General features: G+C 39.7%; 1 protein-coding gene across 1 annotated transcript; it reads left to right on the top strand.

Moving 5' to 3' along the window:
• Positions 1 to 8106: 8106 nt before the first annotated feature.
• On the top strand, positions 8107 to 8493 carry LOC107563866 (C-type lectin domain family 4 member C-like). Its single transcript, XM_016248834.1, has 2 exons — positions 8107 to 8256; positions 8383 to 8493. The coding sequence occupies exons 1-2, from the start codon at positions 8107 to 8109 to the stop codon at positions 8491 to 8493; spliced, it is 261 nt and encodes an 86-aa protein (XP_016104320.1).
• Positions 8494 to 16719: the final 8226 nt, after the last annotated feature.

The following is a 16719-nucleotide window of genomic DNA, read 5'->3' as shown; positions in this document are numbered from 1 at the left end:
GGCAACACCTTTGTCGGCGAGAGAGTGTATCACTGATCAACTATTTAGCTATATGCTATACGTGACAGAATAAAATCCTAGGCCAGTGGTTTTTACATTTTTTAATGCTTGACACGCTTTTTTTTTCTTTTTAAATTGACACTATCCATATACTACATTCACCCTACAAACAGGATGGTGGACGTTTGGAGGAAGTCCGTATTCTGTTTTTTTATACCATTCACTAATTTTATGTATATACGTTTTATAACTGAATTAAATAATTTTCATTTCTATAAAAAGCAAAATGACAGTGGGGGCGGTGCAGCAGGTTATGTAAAGTAAAGAAATAGAAGTAAAGTTTGACGAGACTAGGTGGCGTTTCTCCTCATGGTTTTGGAGGAGCTGGCGTGTAAGCCAGAGCACGCTCAAAGAGCGCAAAAAGTGATGACTGAAAAGCACGGCTAGAAGCCATGACCAAAAAGAAGAGAAGAGAGTAGAAGAGCGAAGAGAAGGATTTGATGGTGTCCTGAGTATTTAAACTGGGCTTTTGGACACCTCCCAAATGGTGTTTTGACCAATTAGATATCGTCTTTGCTGGGGTGTTGTATATTTCTCCTCCCAATTCATAAATCAAAATGTTATCTCATCAGGCACATGGTCCGAGTTTTAACGCTCTTGCAGAGTATACTTTTGGACATGATTTCTATAACAACAATATGATACATTTGACAAAGAATTGATTGGAAGAAACGTTTCAAGCAAGAAGATTGAAACACACACATACTAAACATGAATAGGAACCTATAAACTATTCAATAATTATTCAAAATACATACACGATAAATGGTTAAAACCTGATAGTCACATGTGGGTTACATACATAATATGGAGTTATGCATAGAAATGATTAGTTGCTCACAAGTCCTTTTAGTGTCATTTAGGTGCATGGAAAGGCAGTTTCTGTGCCATTGTGTGAATGGATGTGAATGTATGAAGACCAGAGGTTAAGAGGTCTCTCATAAGGAATTTCAGTCTGTTCTCTGTCGTCGAGGTGGGGGAAGCCAATCCAAAGAGCTCGCGATTGTTATCACTGGTTACCATGTGATGGTCACGCCGTGCATCTCTTTTGACCATTAATCTTGATTACTTGCCCCCAAAATTGACAATCTCCTTGGAATTGTCAATAAGTGTTCTTTTGTTTAAATGCTATGAGCTACTCAAAGCTGCTAGTTGGTTCAGGCTTGTGGTGCCAGAATCTGATTTACGAACATCCTGTGTCTTGGGCCTCCGTGGAATTCAGCTCCTCGTGTTTCAACTGTGTTTTTGACTAAATCTTAGATTGTCTGATTCGGTCTGATACCCTACATTGTGTACGAGCAAACACTGTGTAATACCAACTTCCGCAGCCTAGTGTTTATGCAACTCCATTATTCTTGTTATGCACCAAATCGCGGGATTTGAGCACCAACTCCCGCCCATGGAAAAGGTAAAATCTCCCGCTCTCATGAGATTTGACATATGACTATGTGAGCCTTGGCTACCACGCCGACTGGCTTAACTCTAATTAGATGCGCACTATGTGTAATGTTAATTAACAAATGGATATACGTTGCAATCCGATAGATAATACCCCAGCATCCACCTGAGAAAATATCATTAATTTAAGTCATTTGATAACTGTTGTTACTTTCTCCACTTCATCAGTCCCAGCGGCAGTGTGCCTGTTCATTATCAAAATAAAATACAGTTTAAAAAAAACTTAAGTTACACTGCTCAGTTGTACAATCTATTGCGTTCAGCGTGACCAGGGCCTCACTGTGCTGATATAGCTGATGTGAAGGATGATATTTTACGTCGATGCGAGTGAAGTACAAAGCCTATAATAAATATTTTAGCATTCAGATATGTTGCAAATATGGAAACATTTGGATTTGTGCCGAATGTGAAAGGTAGGCATCAGTTTCACCTTAAATTAATTTGTTTTTGGATTGACATTTTTATAGCCTAAAGCAGAAAGAAGGAAACTGTGTTCATAGATATGCAGTGTTTATAATGTTTGTAAACATTTTGCTTTACCAGCATTTTAGCCTACATTATTTCTGAATGTAATAATAAAATGCAACTCGACTTTTTGCCCTCTCAAAACGCAATTTTATACGTGGAGCATTTTTTTTAACAATGCAGCAAACATTTTTAAATATCTTAAATACTTTAGTGTCTTTAAAGTGTTAACAGATTTTTTTCTTTTGTTTAGTATTGGCTGTGACTAAGCGCAGCAGGTTAAGATACCAGATCTCTTTCTGTTTGTTTTTTTATCTTTTTGAGTAAAGAAAACGCTGTTTTTTAATATTATCATTATTATTATAGGCAAATAAAAAGTAAAAAAAATAACGTTATTAATCGGTATTTTTTGTACTCAAACCGGTTTCAGAACAATAATAATACAGAGGAACGCAGAAACAGAAACGTTAAAATATCGATTCTGCTCCGAGTGAACCGATTGAATTTTTTTTTTTTCGTTTTTAAGCCCTGCTTCAAAGCCGGAAGAACGTGATCGCAATTCCAACACCATCAAACCTTGGCTGCGTTCCAGTCTATTTTTTTATGCCCTTCACTCGCAAACTTCCCTCCGTCTCGTTTACTCAGATGTACGTCATTGATTACGTTGCACGAGTGCCCACTACTGGCGGAACCCTTGCAATGCACTGAACTGGAACGTCCTAAGCCTTTGATCACTTACAATCTGCTATAGAGTTGGTTTATTGTTTGCATTTTTCCTCTTATGAATTTGTTTGCTGCAGCATTCTATATACAATTGGGTAAAAGATACAACAGAAACCACAGATATAGAATGCTGCAAACTGTCCCCCGGCCCCAACCAACCAAACAAACAGAAAAAAGAACATTATAATACTTAGATCTAATTCCCCAACTGAGGATGATTGCAGATTAAACATAACAAATAACTTTAATTGTGCAAAATAACGGCAAGAATCGTCATATACAATCTAGGTGCAGTCCCTTTTAAAAACAAGTTCAGGAGCAAATTGTGTCGTTTTATTCAGTACATTATCAGGCTAATTGAATAGAAAAAAAAGAAAAATGGAAAAGCTCTCATAAGAACACCAGTTGATCTTGATTTCATGGAATTTTCTGTATGCTACATTGCAAAACCTCTGGGCATTTCATGTCACTGTCCCAAACAAATTAAAGAGTTTGGGTTTTCCACGAAAACGTACAGTAACATTGATCAAGACCTCAATTGATTGGTTGCCCAGATTAAAAAAGAAATTTCCTCTGCTGGATACCGAATGGTCAAAGGTAGGCTTCAATCCATGGTGATTCACATTCAGTGGAGAAGAGTAGCTGCTTCAGTGCACAAAGTGGATTCGACAGGAGTCCGGTCCAGAATGTACAGATTGGTATTGGTGTGTGGTACGCTGCACATATTCTGTGAGAGGGCCTCGGTCTCTCTGGCATGTGGATACTAATCACAAGTTAATAAAGTTTTGTCATTTTCCATTGTCATGTACTCCTATGAGTATTTCTTATAAACCCATGTCTCCTTGCACTATATTAGTAGAAATCCATTTGCAAAAGCTTTACTTAATAGGTGCAACATAGTCAGTTTTGGAGCAGTGGATGAATACTCCAGGAAGGTAAGAGAAGTGTGGTGTTTTCTTCCATCACCGAAGTTATCCTAATTTTTATATGATGGATGGTTGGATCACTAAGTTCGTATGTTAAAGGAACACTCCAATATTTTTTAAAATAGGTTCATTTTCCAACTCCCCTTGAGTTAAACAGTTGAGTTTTACCGTTTTCGAATCCATTCAGCCGATCTCCGGGTCTGGCGGTAGCACTTTTAGCTTAGCTTAGCATAGATCATTGAATCTGATTAGACCGTTAGCATCTCGCTCAAAAATGACCAAAGAGTTTCTATATTTTTCCTATTTAAAACTTGACTCTTCTGTAGTTACATCGTGTACTAAGTAAAACACAAACTACACTAATAAACATCTGACAGAGAGTAAAATGAGTCTACAGTTGGCATGTTTTCAGTTGATGTGAGCCGTATGAAATGTGGAACGGACGAGACTAACATTATATCTATCATCTTCAGGAAGTGATGGTGTGACGATCAGGAGCTCCAGAGCAGCTGTGGTGTGTTTGGTGCTGCTGTGTGTTCTTCTGCTGACCGCAGTCATAGTGCTGTGTGTCACCTTCACTCAAGAGAGACAACAGATATTAACTAAGATCACCAACCTCACAGAGGAAAGAGACCAGCTACAAATCAACAATATGAACCTCACAGAAGGGAGAGAACAACTACTAACCAACAACATGAATCTCACAAAAGAGAGAAACCAGCTACTAACCAACAACATGAACCTCACAAAAGAGAGAAACCAGCTACTAACCAACAACATGAACCTCACAAAAGAGAGAGACCTGTTGAAATCAGAAAAAAATGAACTTCAGACGCTTTTTGCTGGTAAGTTTCTTCAGTCTTACTGGTCACTTGCTTTAAAGCAGACTCAAATTTTAAAGTGGAATGAATTGGATCTGTTGTGTTGGGGTCATGTGGCTAATGCTCATATTGAACTTGCTTTAGTGTCATGTTTATAATGATTAATAATAATAATAATAATAATCAGTTTAGGGATGTCAACTGAGTCTAAATATTAATAGATAATTTAAGACATATTATTGTAGTGGATGAGTAAATGGTTAAATAGACATTGCAACAAGTGGCTTTATAAGTCAATATTCATATCATTGAGCATGAGCATTTCATTACAGCTTTTCCTGATTGCACAATTCATGAAACAATTCACCATTTTCTCACAACTATAAACAATCTCAAAACTACACACCAACTTATGCAAATCTCAAACTGCCAGGTCACTGGACTCTGGTTTTTTTGTCAAAAACATAGTATTTTTTGTCAGAATCAAAGTTTGTATCTGTCAGGTTTGAGTGTCAAAGCCACAGACTACTTCACTGTCTAGAGAATAGTAGTGATGTTACGTACTGCTCTGAGACTTGACAGGTTGGAGTTCCAAATGCAGCTTTATTGGGACAAACCAGAAACGTGATCCGAAATACAGGCAACCGGTCAAAACACAGGCAAGCAATCCAAACAATAGACAAGGCAGGAAACTCAGACAAATCCCAAAAAACAGGCAAGAGAGCAAAAAAACCAAGAGACAAATCCAGGGAGAATGCTCAGAAATGCAGTATAACAACTAACAAGACTTCGCAAAGAATGACAAAATAAACAAGGCTTATATAAGGTGAGCAGACAGTGTAAATGAGCCACAGGTGCAGACAATGAGTATTGATGAGTCCATGCAAAGGATTATGGGAAATGGAGTCCGGAGGTAAATGGTAAGAGTCTGGAATGGAGTGCCCTCTAGTGAAGCTCACGGACTCTCCAGCTAGAGATCGTGATAGAGCCCCCCCACCAAGGAGTGGCTTCCATACGCTCCAAACAGAAGAGACTAAAGTCCAGGAGGGAGGTGGAGCGGAGGCGGAACAGGTGGAGGGATGGAGGGACAGGACCATGTAGAAGAGGAGGGAAGAGGACAGAGGCCTAGCCGCCAGAGCTGGGAGCAAGGGCGGAGCTGGCAGAGCAGAGAGCCAGGGCGGACTGGTATGATAGGGAATACACTGATGGTCTCCATGACCTCGTCAGAACAGAGAAAGAGTTCATAAGTGGACACTCCTGACACCTCTGGAGGATTTGCAGCAGATGCTGCCACCTCTGGGGTTTCTGCAGCAGTAGCTTCAACAAACACAGAGAATTCAGAAACAGCGCAGTGGTAAAAGAGGCATCAGGAAACAGGAAGAGTTCAGAAACATTCTCCTTAACAGGACAGGTATGGAGTTCAGCAACGGTCCCTTCGAACGTAATATCACAGGCTGAGAGTGCATTGCTGAAACTCTGGAGAAACTGCAACAGATGCCATCGCCTCTGGGGACACAGCAGGGAGCGCCACTACCTCGGGAGGTTCTGCAGCATCAGCCGCCACCTCTGGAGATATCATAGTGGACAGGGGAATCAGTTCAGGAACAGGGCACTCTGGAGAAGCAGACACTGAAGGGCACACTGGAGGGCATTCAAGAGTGGACCCTGGAATGGATTCTGGAGCAGACTCTGGACAACGATCAAACTCTGGAGCGGATTCATGGACTAGAGCTGGATCCTGGCTGAGCTCTGGGGTGAGAGCGGGCTCTAGCCTGAGCTCGGGGGCTGGAGCCGGCACTGGACTCTGGTCTAGAACAGATACCCTCTCTGGGCCAAACTCGGGATCAGGAGCCCTCTTTGGGTTAAACTCGAGAACAGAAGTCCTCTCTGGGCTAGACTCGGGAACAGGAGCCTTCTGTGGGCTAGACTTGGGATCAGGTTCAGAGAGTAGAGTGGGCGCCACCACCTCGAGAGGTTCTGCAGTGAATGCTGCCACCTCTGGGGAAACAACGGTGGTGTGTGTGGCCCATACACAGAGAATGGCCGTAGCCATAACTGGCAGGACAGAGAGTACATTTTCTATTTCAAAGACTGACGGTTCTATGCCTGGAGAACTAGGGTGAGTAGTGGCCGGCAGGCTTTAAAGTGTATGAATGGTGTCCCTTGAGAACGTTGGTTTAGGGATACTAGATGTGTGTACTGACACCAGCGGTGGATTCTCCACACTGGATGTCAGTCTGAGATACCATAGAACTGACTTCGAAGATCTGTGTACAACAGACGGGACGTGATGAGACTCTGGACGATCAGCTGAGACGTGACGAGACTCTGGACGATCAGCTGTGATGTGACGAGATCCTGGACGATCAGCTGAGACGTGACGAGACTCTGAAATTACATGAGCAGACTTTGACTTGGCAGACTTGACGTGAGCAGATGCAGGAACAGCGGCCATGACGGGACGAGACTCAGGAACGGTGGCCATGACGGGACGAGACTCAGGAACGGTGACCATGACGGGACGACACTCAGGAACGGTGGCCATGACGGGACGAGACTCAGGAACGGTGGCCATGTAGGGACGAGACTCAGGAACGGTGACCATGACGGGACGACACTCAGGAACGGCGGCCATGACGGGACGAGACTCAGGAATGGCGGCCATGACGGGACGAGACCCAGGAACGGCGGCCATTTTGTGGAAAGTTTCTGATCATTTTGCAAACAGCCTCTGTGTTGGCAGCCATTTTATGACAAGTCTCTGGGCTGGCGGTCATCTTGTGGAAAGGCTCTTGACCGGCAGCCATTACGTGAACAGACTCTGGTGTGGTGCCATGTTCCTCCTCAGCGACATCCACAGTGAATACAGAGCCGCTTAAAATAAGTGCATAGCAGATATAAGTCCATAAAGTCCTTTAAACTACAATTGAACTTTCCTTTAGGGAACCATGATTTAATAGGCTCATTAAATCCAAAACAAAAAAAGTCCTTCAGCGCAACTTCTTTGAATGGTACACAATAGGATAACTCACGAAACTGCTGTACATAATCCTCAATCAATAAATCCCTCTAACGTAGACACAATAACTGATTAACCAGATCCATAGTGATCTGGATGACACTCAGATGCTGGATCTGTAAGTAAAAAAAAAGTAATATATTTTAAATACATATATTTCATATCAAGTATAGTTCAAACCTATTAACATATTTACTGGCATATCGGTAGAGACTTGCTGATATAAAAATTATAATTAAAGTTTACTTGGAGTACTGCTTGTGCACAATGCACATTTCTTAATATTAAGCCTAAAATGTCTTTTCATGTCACTATTGATGAGGATTGTATGATCTTTGAAAAATATTGGCCTTTAAATACGAGATATTATGATATACCTAAAGTATACTTGAAATAGTTCCACTTTAGCACAATCAAATATACTTCAGTATATCTGTAGTTGGACTTCAGCAGCACTTCTGCATAATTAAAGTACATTAAGTACAATATTTAGCTGATACCAGTTCAGTATACTAAAAGTACAATTACAGGATAATTTTATAAAGTGCATAAATATGTAAATGTATTTGTATTATACTTAGCACGAAATAAATGTACTTCAAATACATTTTAGTATACTTATTTTTCACAAGGGATGGCTTTATCTGTGTTTATAGGTGGATGGAAGTGCCATCAATCCAGTCTTTACTTCATTTCTTCTGAGACGAAGAAATGGACCGAGAGCAGAAAATACTGTACAAACAAAGGAGCAGATCTGATCATCATAAACAACAAAGAGGAACAAGTCAGTTTCTCTCTCTCTCTCTCTGTGTGTGTGTGTAATTGTGGTGTTTAGTTTTTAGATTCAAGATAATGTGCTGAAATGGGTCTGTGCTTATTTTATAAATTGTTTTATTGTTTCACTTCTCAGGATTTTGTGAAGAACATTTCTGGTGATGCTAAAGTCTGGATTGGTCTGACTGACCAATCAGTGGAGGGCAGATGGAAATGGGTTGATGGCAGCAATGTGACCTTTAGGTGAGGAATCACTGAATTGAACTGATTATGTTTCGATAAAAGATTCTCACAGTCAGTATCATATCACACAGAAAGCAGCTCTGAACATCTAATGCTGATCTGTTGATGCAGGTTCTGGGAGAACGGACAACCGAATAAAATAGAGGAAGACTGTGCTCTAAATTATTCACCAGGATGGGCTGATTTTCCATGTGGCAACAAGTATAAATGGATCTGTGAGAAGAGTATTTTTAAATGACTCATGATACATATTTATGAATATAGTGCATTTTGAACATCTAACTATATCTGTTAAATATTATGTCTTGTGTTTAGTCATTTTACCTGTTTTTATTTGAATAACCCTTTAATTAGGTTAATCTGTTTAAAAATTTTAAATTAAGTTAAATAAAAAATAAAATAAAAACCACTGCAATATTACAACTTTAATATTAAACTCTTTAAATGAACTTTGTTTTGATTGTTCAGTCAAACTTTGTCACATCTTAAGATCTAAACTAAAATATGCATGTACAAACAACAGCGATGTTTCTCCGGACTGTAATAATATCAGTAATACACTGATATAATAGAAATGTCCAATACTCTTAACCAAAATGATCATGATTTTAGTTGTATTATTCAAGACATCAATGCAGTTTAATTTGAACTGTGACACTTTTTAAATGGAAATTTCTTGCAGCTTTTTTTGTAACAACTACAGTATGACAATAAACCTACTTGACGATGATTTACTTGTTTTCAATAACTAACTGGCATATTTCCTGAATCACGTGAAGCGGAATATAAATGGAAAGTTGCATAAGCAAGTCTCATAAACTGCTCCTAATTTTTCACTCTGAATAAGATTTTTTTATATATATAATAAAATAATACATTTCTAATAAAAAAAAAACCTCAGGTACACTAATTAAAACTCCAATACACTTCTGTACAGTGTAGAAAAACATGGATTACCACATGTCTACTTCAAATTTCTTTTGAGAGAAATATTATTTTTATGGATTGGCCATTATTTTGTGCTATGAACACATATAATGTCTGTTTCATGCATACTGGACACCTGAGGGCACCCTGGCACAGAAAATCCATATACATATTACACAGGGTTTCTGCAGACATTAACAAGCATGATGCAGTAACTTACCGCGGGTCGGCCTGCCAATGATTGTAAAGTCATTAGCTCCGTCAGACTGAAGATATTTGAGCGGTAATGTGACCAAAAATAATTAAGACCCATCGAATCCGAATTTAAGACATTTTAAGACTTTTTAAGGACCCGCGGACACCCTGATTACAGAAGAAATAGAACTCACACGCTCCGAGAAATCCCTAATACGGGACAAAAGCATCCAGGTATCATGTAACTGAATGAAAGAAGACAGAAACGCTTTGAATGATGACATTCAAAAAGAACATTAAGACAATAAACACTCTACTGCGATTCATCCCGTATCTGTTATTTACATTCGTTTTCTAATGTAAAATTCCATGAATTCTATTCTTTAGCATGACTGAGATTTAGTTTGATTTATTTTTCTTTTCTGTTCATTATTCTCATCTAAAACAGGACAAGGTGTTTCCACGTGACACACTGATATAAACATGGTGTTTATTAAAGGGGTCATGACATGAGAAATCAAATTTGCCTTGATCTTTTGGCATATGACAGGTCTTTGTACCATTAAAGTATCCTGTAAGTTTTATAGCTTAAGACTATGACACACTACATGTGCTGAAACGATGGAATCTTGCGTCCCGACGCCCATTGTCATTTACAAATCCCCACGACACCCTACATCAAGCAAATCGTGGCAAATCGTGTAGTCTAAACCGGGCATGACACAGACAGAGTGAAAGACTGGATTTATTTCCATTAGGTATGGGGAAGTCGTGGCCTAATGGTTAGAGAGTCGGACTCATAACCCAAAGGTTCGAGTCTCGTACCGGCAGGGATTGTAGGTGGGGGGAGTGAATGTACAGCGCTCTCTCCCACCTTCAATACCACGACTGAGGTGCCCTTGAGCAAGGCACCGAACCCCCAACTGCTCCCCGGGCGCTGCAGCATAAATGGCTGCCCACTGCTCCGTGTGTGTGTTCACAGTGTGTGTGTGCACTAAGGATGGGTAAATGCAGAGCACTAATTCCTAGTATGGGTAACCATACTTGGCCACACGTCACTCACTCACTTACAAGTGATTTCAAAACATTTCAGCCAGTTTATATATATTGTATAAGCCTATATATTATTTATGTCGTATAAGATGCATTTGGTTGAGTCACGCTGCGGTAAAGCGCTTCATTGTAGTTGTGACGAGAGGGGCGGGGCCGAGAGCCGTGGGAACGGAGCGAGGCCGGTGGAGTAAATGCTAATGCACGACACCTGCGCCACTCACCGGTCTCGAGTCCCACGGAGGAGCTCCGGAAGGATAAAAGGAGGAGTGACGACAGTGAAAGACGAGAGAGGACCAGGCCTGGAGTTTATTTTGTGTTTTGGTTTTGTTTGTGCGCGACAGTTGTCCACGAGGGGCTGTCGCGCTATTTTTCTGTTTGTTTATTTTATTAAAGTTTTCTTTGAGCGTTCGCCGGTTCCCGCCTCCTTCTTCCCGTGACTACGAATGTTGTTACAGTAGTACTACGGTGAGCAGCGCGAGCAGAACAAACAACAATGCATAATAATAACTATGACTGGGACTGTCATATACATAACATTATAATGAGAACACTATTATAATAAACCACTGAGAATTTTTAGAGTTTAGTTGCCGTGTTTTTGCACGTTGTTGCGTGAAGAACACGTCCATAAAAAGAGTTCATTCAGAGCCGCGCAGACACGTTCGTGCATTCGGGGCACTTTGTGCAGATAGCCTATAAGTCGTAATATTAACGTTATGTTGTATAATGCAGAACATTAATGCAGAACATGCAGAACATTAATAACATCAAAAAATGTTGTGAAATCTCTGGTTATCGCAGTCGTTTAATGTTAACTATCTTTTAATCAAAACATAAAACATTATTTACCCGTTTGTATCTGCGAGTCATCCGTTACACATTTTCGCTTTGTGTTAACATCAGTATTTATGATTGTCGAATGTCTGACTTGACTCTTGGTAATGTATTTTGCCCCGCCCCCAAACATATGATTCGACTATCAGCAAGATTCGAAAACTCTGATTCGACTATGAAAATTCTTAGTCGGGGACACCCCTAGTCGTTCTCCAGAGCAGGACAACTATGCCTATTTTTGCATCATCGTATCGTTGTCACGCCCACAGGTGTTCAGTCGACGTGCAGCGATTTTTAAGTGCGTTCCACTTCGTGAAGTTAACGAGGCAAGTTTATATGGACATACCCTCAACCCCTCAATTTTGTCCGAGCGAGTCTGCTTCATATGCACACTTCAGGCCACTCCACAGACCAAAATGCAACACGATTGTGACGTCATCGCAGATCGTGTTTAATTTATCCCCACCCCAAACAACTCTATAATATATAAATGCTTCTTTTTTTTTTTTACATTTATAACAGCCCAAGCATACCTTTATACGTATAGAATGCTGCACCAAACAAATCCGCAAAGGAAAAAGTGTAAACAATAAACCAACTCTATAGCAGATTCTAAGTGATCAAGGGCTTAGGACGTTCCAGTTCAGTGCATTGCAAGAGTTCAGCCAGTAGTGGGCACTCATGCAACGTAATCAATGACGTACATCCAAGTAAACGAGACAGAGGGAAGTTTGCGAGTGAAGGGCATAAAAAATGGACTGGAACGCAGCCTGGGTCTGAAGAAGTAGTTGTTTACAATAAGATTGCGATGCCATGCAGATGTTGTTTTTCCACAGCCAGGAATGGCACATGTTTGAATACGCAGCCGAAGGGCCCCGACGTCAGGGGAAAATGGATTCAGTTTATTTTTAGCGAACGTCCCAGTTACGTCAGTGTTAATTTACACGTGTGTTCAGTACATTTCACCAATGACTGATTTGAGAACAAATCGCAGTATGATGCTGGCTTTGCCAGAACACTTTTGCTCAAAGATCAGGCCGTGACAACTATTCTGGACCCAACAATGCCGCCACCAACTGTAAGTAACGTATTTCATGTAAAAACTACTTTTTAAAACGGTAATGGCAGTTTAATTCACTGCTGGCTTTGCCAGAACACTTTTGCTCAAAGATCAGGCCGTGACAACTATTCTGGACCCAACAATGCCGCCGCCAACTGTAAGTAACGTATTTCATGTAAAAACTACTTTTTAAAACGGTAATGGCAGTTTAATTCATAATGAATAATCACAGTGTTTTTACTTAGTTTACTTGCATATTGTTTTCAGAGTCCATCGTGTTCAGGTCCCGTGTTAAAAGATGTAGGCTGGGTACACAGCTGTCATTTCAAACCATGAGACCTACGTGCCATAACGAAGGTATTATTTATATAATCATACCTTGTGTCATCATAATTATATTCATAAGAAACTTAAAAGCTTTATTGCCTAAAAAGTTGAAAAAACAGAATTATTGATAGTCCATATTTGTTGTAGTACTCCATAACTTTTAACAGAAGGAAACATTACATTGTATTTTCTAAATTTACAGAAACATAGACTGAGCAGTCAACAAAGCTTTCAGGTGTTGATCTCACCATACCCTGGACTACTTCACAGCCTTTTACTTCAACATTATGTTATTATACACAGGATAAATGTTCGGTATCATTATTTAATCACACTGGAATCAAAACTGGGAATCGAAAAGAATCGGAATCGATAAGCAGAATCGGAATTGATCAAATTCAAACGATACCCAACCCTAGTCATCGCTGAACATTCCCTTCCCATGTCCACTGCTCCAGTGATAGTTGAACTGGCCCAGAGTCTTGCGCTTGATATAAGATAGCCTAGGGACAAATTCAACTATCACGCACCACATCCTCCTACGAGTTGGTGAATGGCCTGGGGTGTACTTTTTCTGAAAGGTCGTTTTTTATTTGAAGAGGTTTCCATTTTCCTTCAATGTGGATGAAAGCAAATGCAACAGCAAAAAAAATAAAAAATTGCTATGACCATGATGTTGAAAAGAAGGTGGTGGCAGAGCACCTGGGGTTCTTAGAAGTCCAGAAAGTGCATGCTGCCAGCTTGGAGAAGTCACTCTGTAACTTCTTCATGCAGCATGAAATACTGTGGGAAAATCTGGTGAGCATTATGATGTAATCCTACAAGGTCTTGAGAGGAAGCAAGACCGGCCTCGAGACAAGGATTTGCAACACACACTACCCAACACTGCTGGACATAGATGGAGACTCCTGCCATCACATACATAATGCAGCAAAAACATGTGTAGAGCCCTTCAACAACTTTCTTGAACAGCTGTTTGCAGATCTGCACACAGATCATCAGTGGTCTCCAGATCAGGTAAAAAAAAAAAAAGGATTTTTAGGATTTTCGATTGTGGACGATTAAGTTCAAGTTAAAGCTGTTTCACAGTTGCATGTTCATTAATTGTTTCATTGTTTAACACTTAACCAAAAAATATATGTAAATTTACTTTTAAAATGATTTTGGCAAAACATCTCAATAGTAGTGTCCTAAAAAGCATAATTTATTCATTATTTTATTAAGCCTCTGTTTGTGTTATAAGTGCACATGCACTTCTGACACTATTTTTTTTTTGCTGTTGCAGATCGCCCTGTGTGGAGGAATCACAATTCCTAAAAGGACATTTGATTGGTTGTCCAGGACAAAAATGTCAGTGTTTACCCAAGACCTGGCAGTCGTTATTTTTGGACGTGAAGCTTTGGCCACATCAAGTCTTACGGGCAAGAAAACTTTATTTTCTTGATGTTAACAGGTTACAGCTATACTGAAAAAAATTGTGCTTCATGTGGTAGCATGTAAATAAATTGATTTTATTCAAGTACAAAATGTTATCTCCTTCACTGCAAGTATTTTTCTTTTAAATAACCTCCACCAGAATTTGGTGATTTTTCACCCAAATGTCATGGCCCCCAGAATATTTTGTTGTATGTATGTCTGCATAAACAACACATTAAAATAAAGTCCAAACCTTTGTATATGGTTGTATATATGCACTGATAAGTAAAAACAATAGTCATAATCCTTAAAATGTCTTTCCATCACATTTGATGTACACAAGTATGCAGTTTTTCTGAACATGTATAGTTTTGATTTTGTGCCTTGGTGTTTTAATCCAGCATTTTGTAATGCTATATCAACAATATTCATAAAAATTGTGTGGATGGGAACCCATCTATTGATGTTGTACTAAACAGAGAACATTACATAAAAAAATTAATATTATATATATTCTTTCCACGTCTCTTTACTTTACAAATTTATGCTGTGGATAAACCAGTGGTGCTTCATAAATCAGGTAACAGTGATTATCATAATGTACCGACACCAGGCTCTTTGGGGAAGCAGTTTATTGACAGAGGACAGACAATTAACACACACGCCTTCAGACTCGCTGTGGATGCAAAAAACGCATTAGTACCGTCCTCCTTAACAGCAACTGCAATTCGTATACACAGATTTGTCTAAAAACATACATTCTGACATGAAAAGAAGTTCACTCATTTACTGCACTCAATGACATTTCCGCAGACTCAATCCACCAAAAATTGAACACTTATTAACATGGAAGTACCCACGCTCAAATTTGGCGCGCAGGCGGCAACATGAAACGAACATGTGCGTTCATAAAACTCTGAATATACATCAAAATGGTCAACAGGTGAATACATGCTTACTCTTTTCAGTTTTATAACACCTTTATGATTAAAACTAACTCTAAACTTCAACTAGTAAAGCATATTTTCACTCTTTGATGCATGGCACTGCAGAGTCACAGTCTGGCTGTTCTGAGAAAGCAGGCGCGACCGGTCCATTATCAATGACGTCACTCCCAGAACAACTGAAAATATTAACGATAAACAAAAATACCTATTTTCAGGGTGTCCTTAAAAAGTATTAATTAAGTTGATAACTCAATTTAGAGAAAATTAAGGCCCTTAAAACGTATTAAAAAGTCTTAAATGCCATTTTCCAAGGTATTAAATTTTGTATCATCTTTTCATTATGTATATTTGTCGAATAGTGGGGTTCTGTGTATTTTATTTATAGAATCCCGCAAGATTTGACGTCATCTGTTACGGCGCTCACTGACTAACTGCGCCGCTGCGTGATAGCGCGGGGCTTGTTGATCCCGCTCTCGCTGAACTTCTGACCATTACCGCACGCTCCCATCCGCTCCCGCGATTTTTGTGTCCGCTCTCGCAAACATTCTAATATTGTATATAATTTTCGCGCATCAGGCCGCCGCTATCAATATGTGGGGTATTTAAATCCCCTTTGAATGAGCGCTCGCAGTCATAGTTCACTTTCGCGATCACGCGCGCACTGTGTAAAGGGAGCACATCCTACGATAAAAGATATTTGTCAATGAGCTCGGGATCTTTTAAACTGTTGCCATTGGTTGATTTTCCCCAGTGGGTTAAAGGTTTGAAATATTGCATAAATGACATTTGGTTGAAATGCTTGTACTGAAACATTTTGCATTCTACCTGTAATAAAACTGTGCTAAATGTTTTGGGCCACACTAGTAGGAAGCATCTGAGCTGTGTTTATGATAAATGTGCATAACAGTGCAATCATAGTATGTTTAAAAAAGTATGCCTAAGATTCCCGGATGGTCTACTACTTCCGGTTAGAATTTGAAGTGCAGATCAATGCAAACTCTAAGGGCTAATATTGCGGCGCGGTGGACGAGGATACGATTAGAACTACAAACACGCATTAAAAAAAAAGTGTTAAAAATCTACAAACATGGCGGATATACACGACCGACGGACAGGTAGAGGAAGGGATTTGAGTGATAAATAATCAATGTCTAACCTGACGAAAAATATTAATTTAATGTTATCCACGTTATATTTCATCTGCAGCAACACTGTGAACTTTTATAATACGTTTGGTCATTCACTTTTAAATGCATCATTATGCAAACACATGAGCAGAGCTCTCGGCATGATAGACCCGCGCGCTACTAGCAGATCAACGTGTCTATTCATTTCTCTCCAGTACGATAGGAAATCAAATTAAACTAAATGTGGATGATGTTAACTCAAAATGATAAGATGATTGACAGGGCAGTTTAAACAGTGGCATAATGCACGTAACTAAGCAACAGAGCATCCGTTAAAGAAGCAG

This window comes from Sinocyclocheilus grahami, unplaced genomic scaffold (genome assembly GCF_001515645.1).
Source record: "Sinocyclocheilus grahami isolate Dianchi unplaced genomic scaffold, SAMN03320097.WGS_v1.1 scaffold893.1, whole genome shotgun sequence".
In the NCBI taxonomy this organism is placed as follows: Eukaryota; Metazoa; Chordata; class Actinopteri; order Cypriniformes; family Cyprinidae; genus Sinocyclocheilus; species Sinocyclocheilus grahami.
Note: the sequence above shows the minus strand (reverse complement) of the source record. Positions and strands in the feature narration are given on the sequence as shown.

Bases quoted from the DNA above. Each gene is read 5' to 3' on its own strand.
- LOC107563866 (XM_016248834.1), top strand. From the start codon at position 8,107: ATGGCTTTATCTGTGTTTATAGGTGGATGGAAGTGCCATCAATCCAGT. The intron at 8,257-8,382 runs GTCAGTTTCTCT...TTCACTTCTCAG, and splicing joins TAAACAACAAAGAGGAACAA to GATTTTGTGAAGAACATTTC.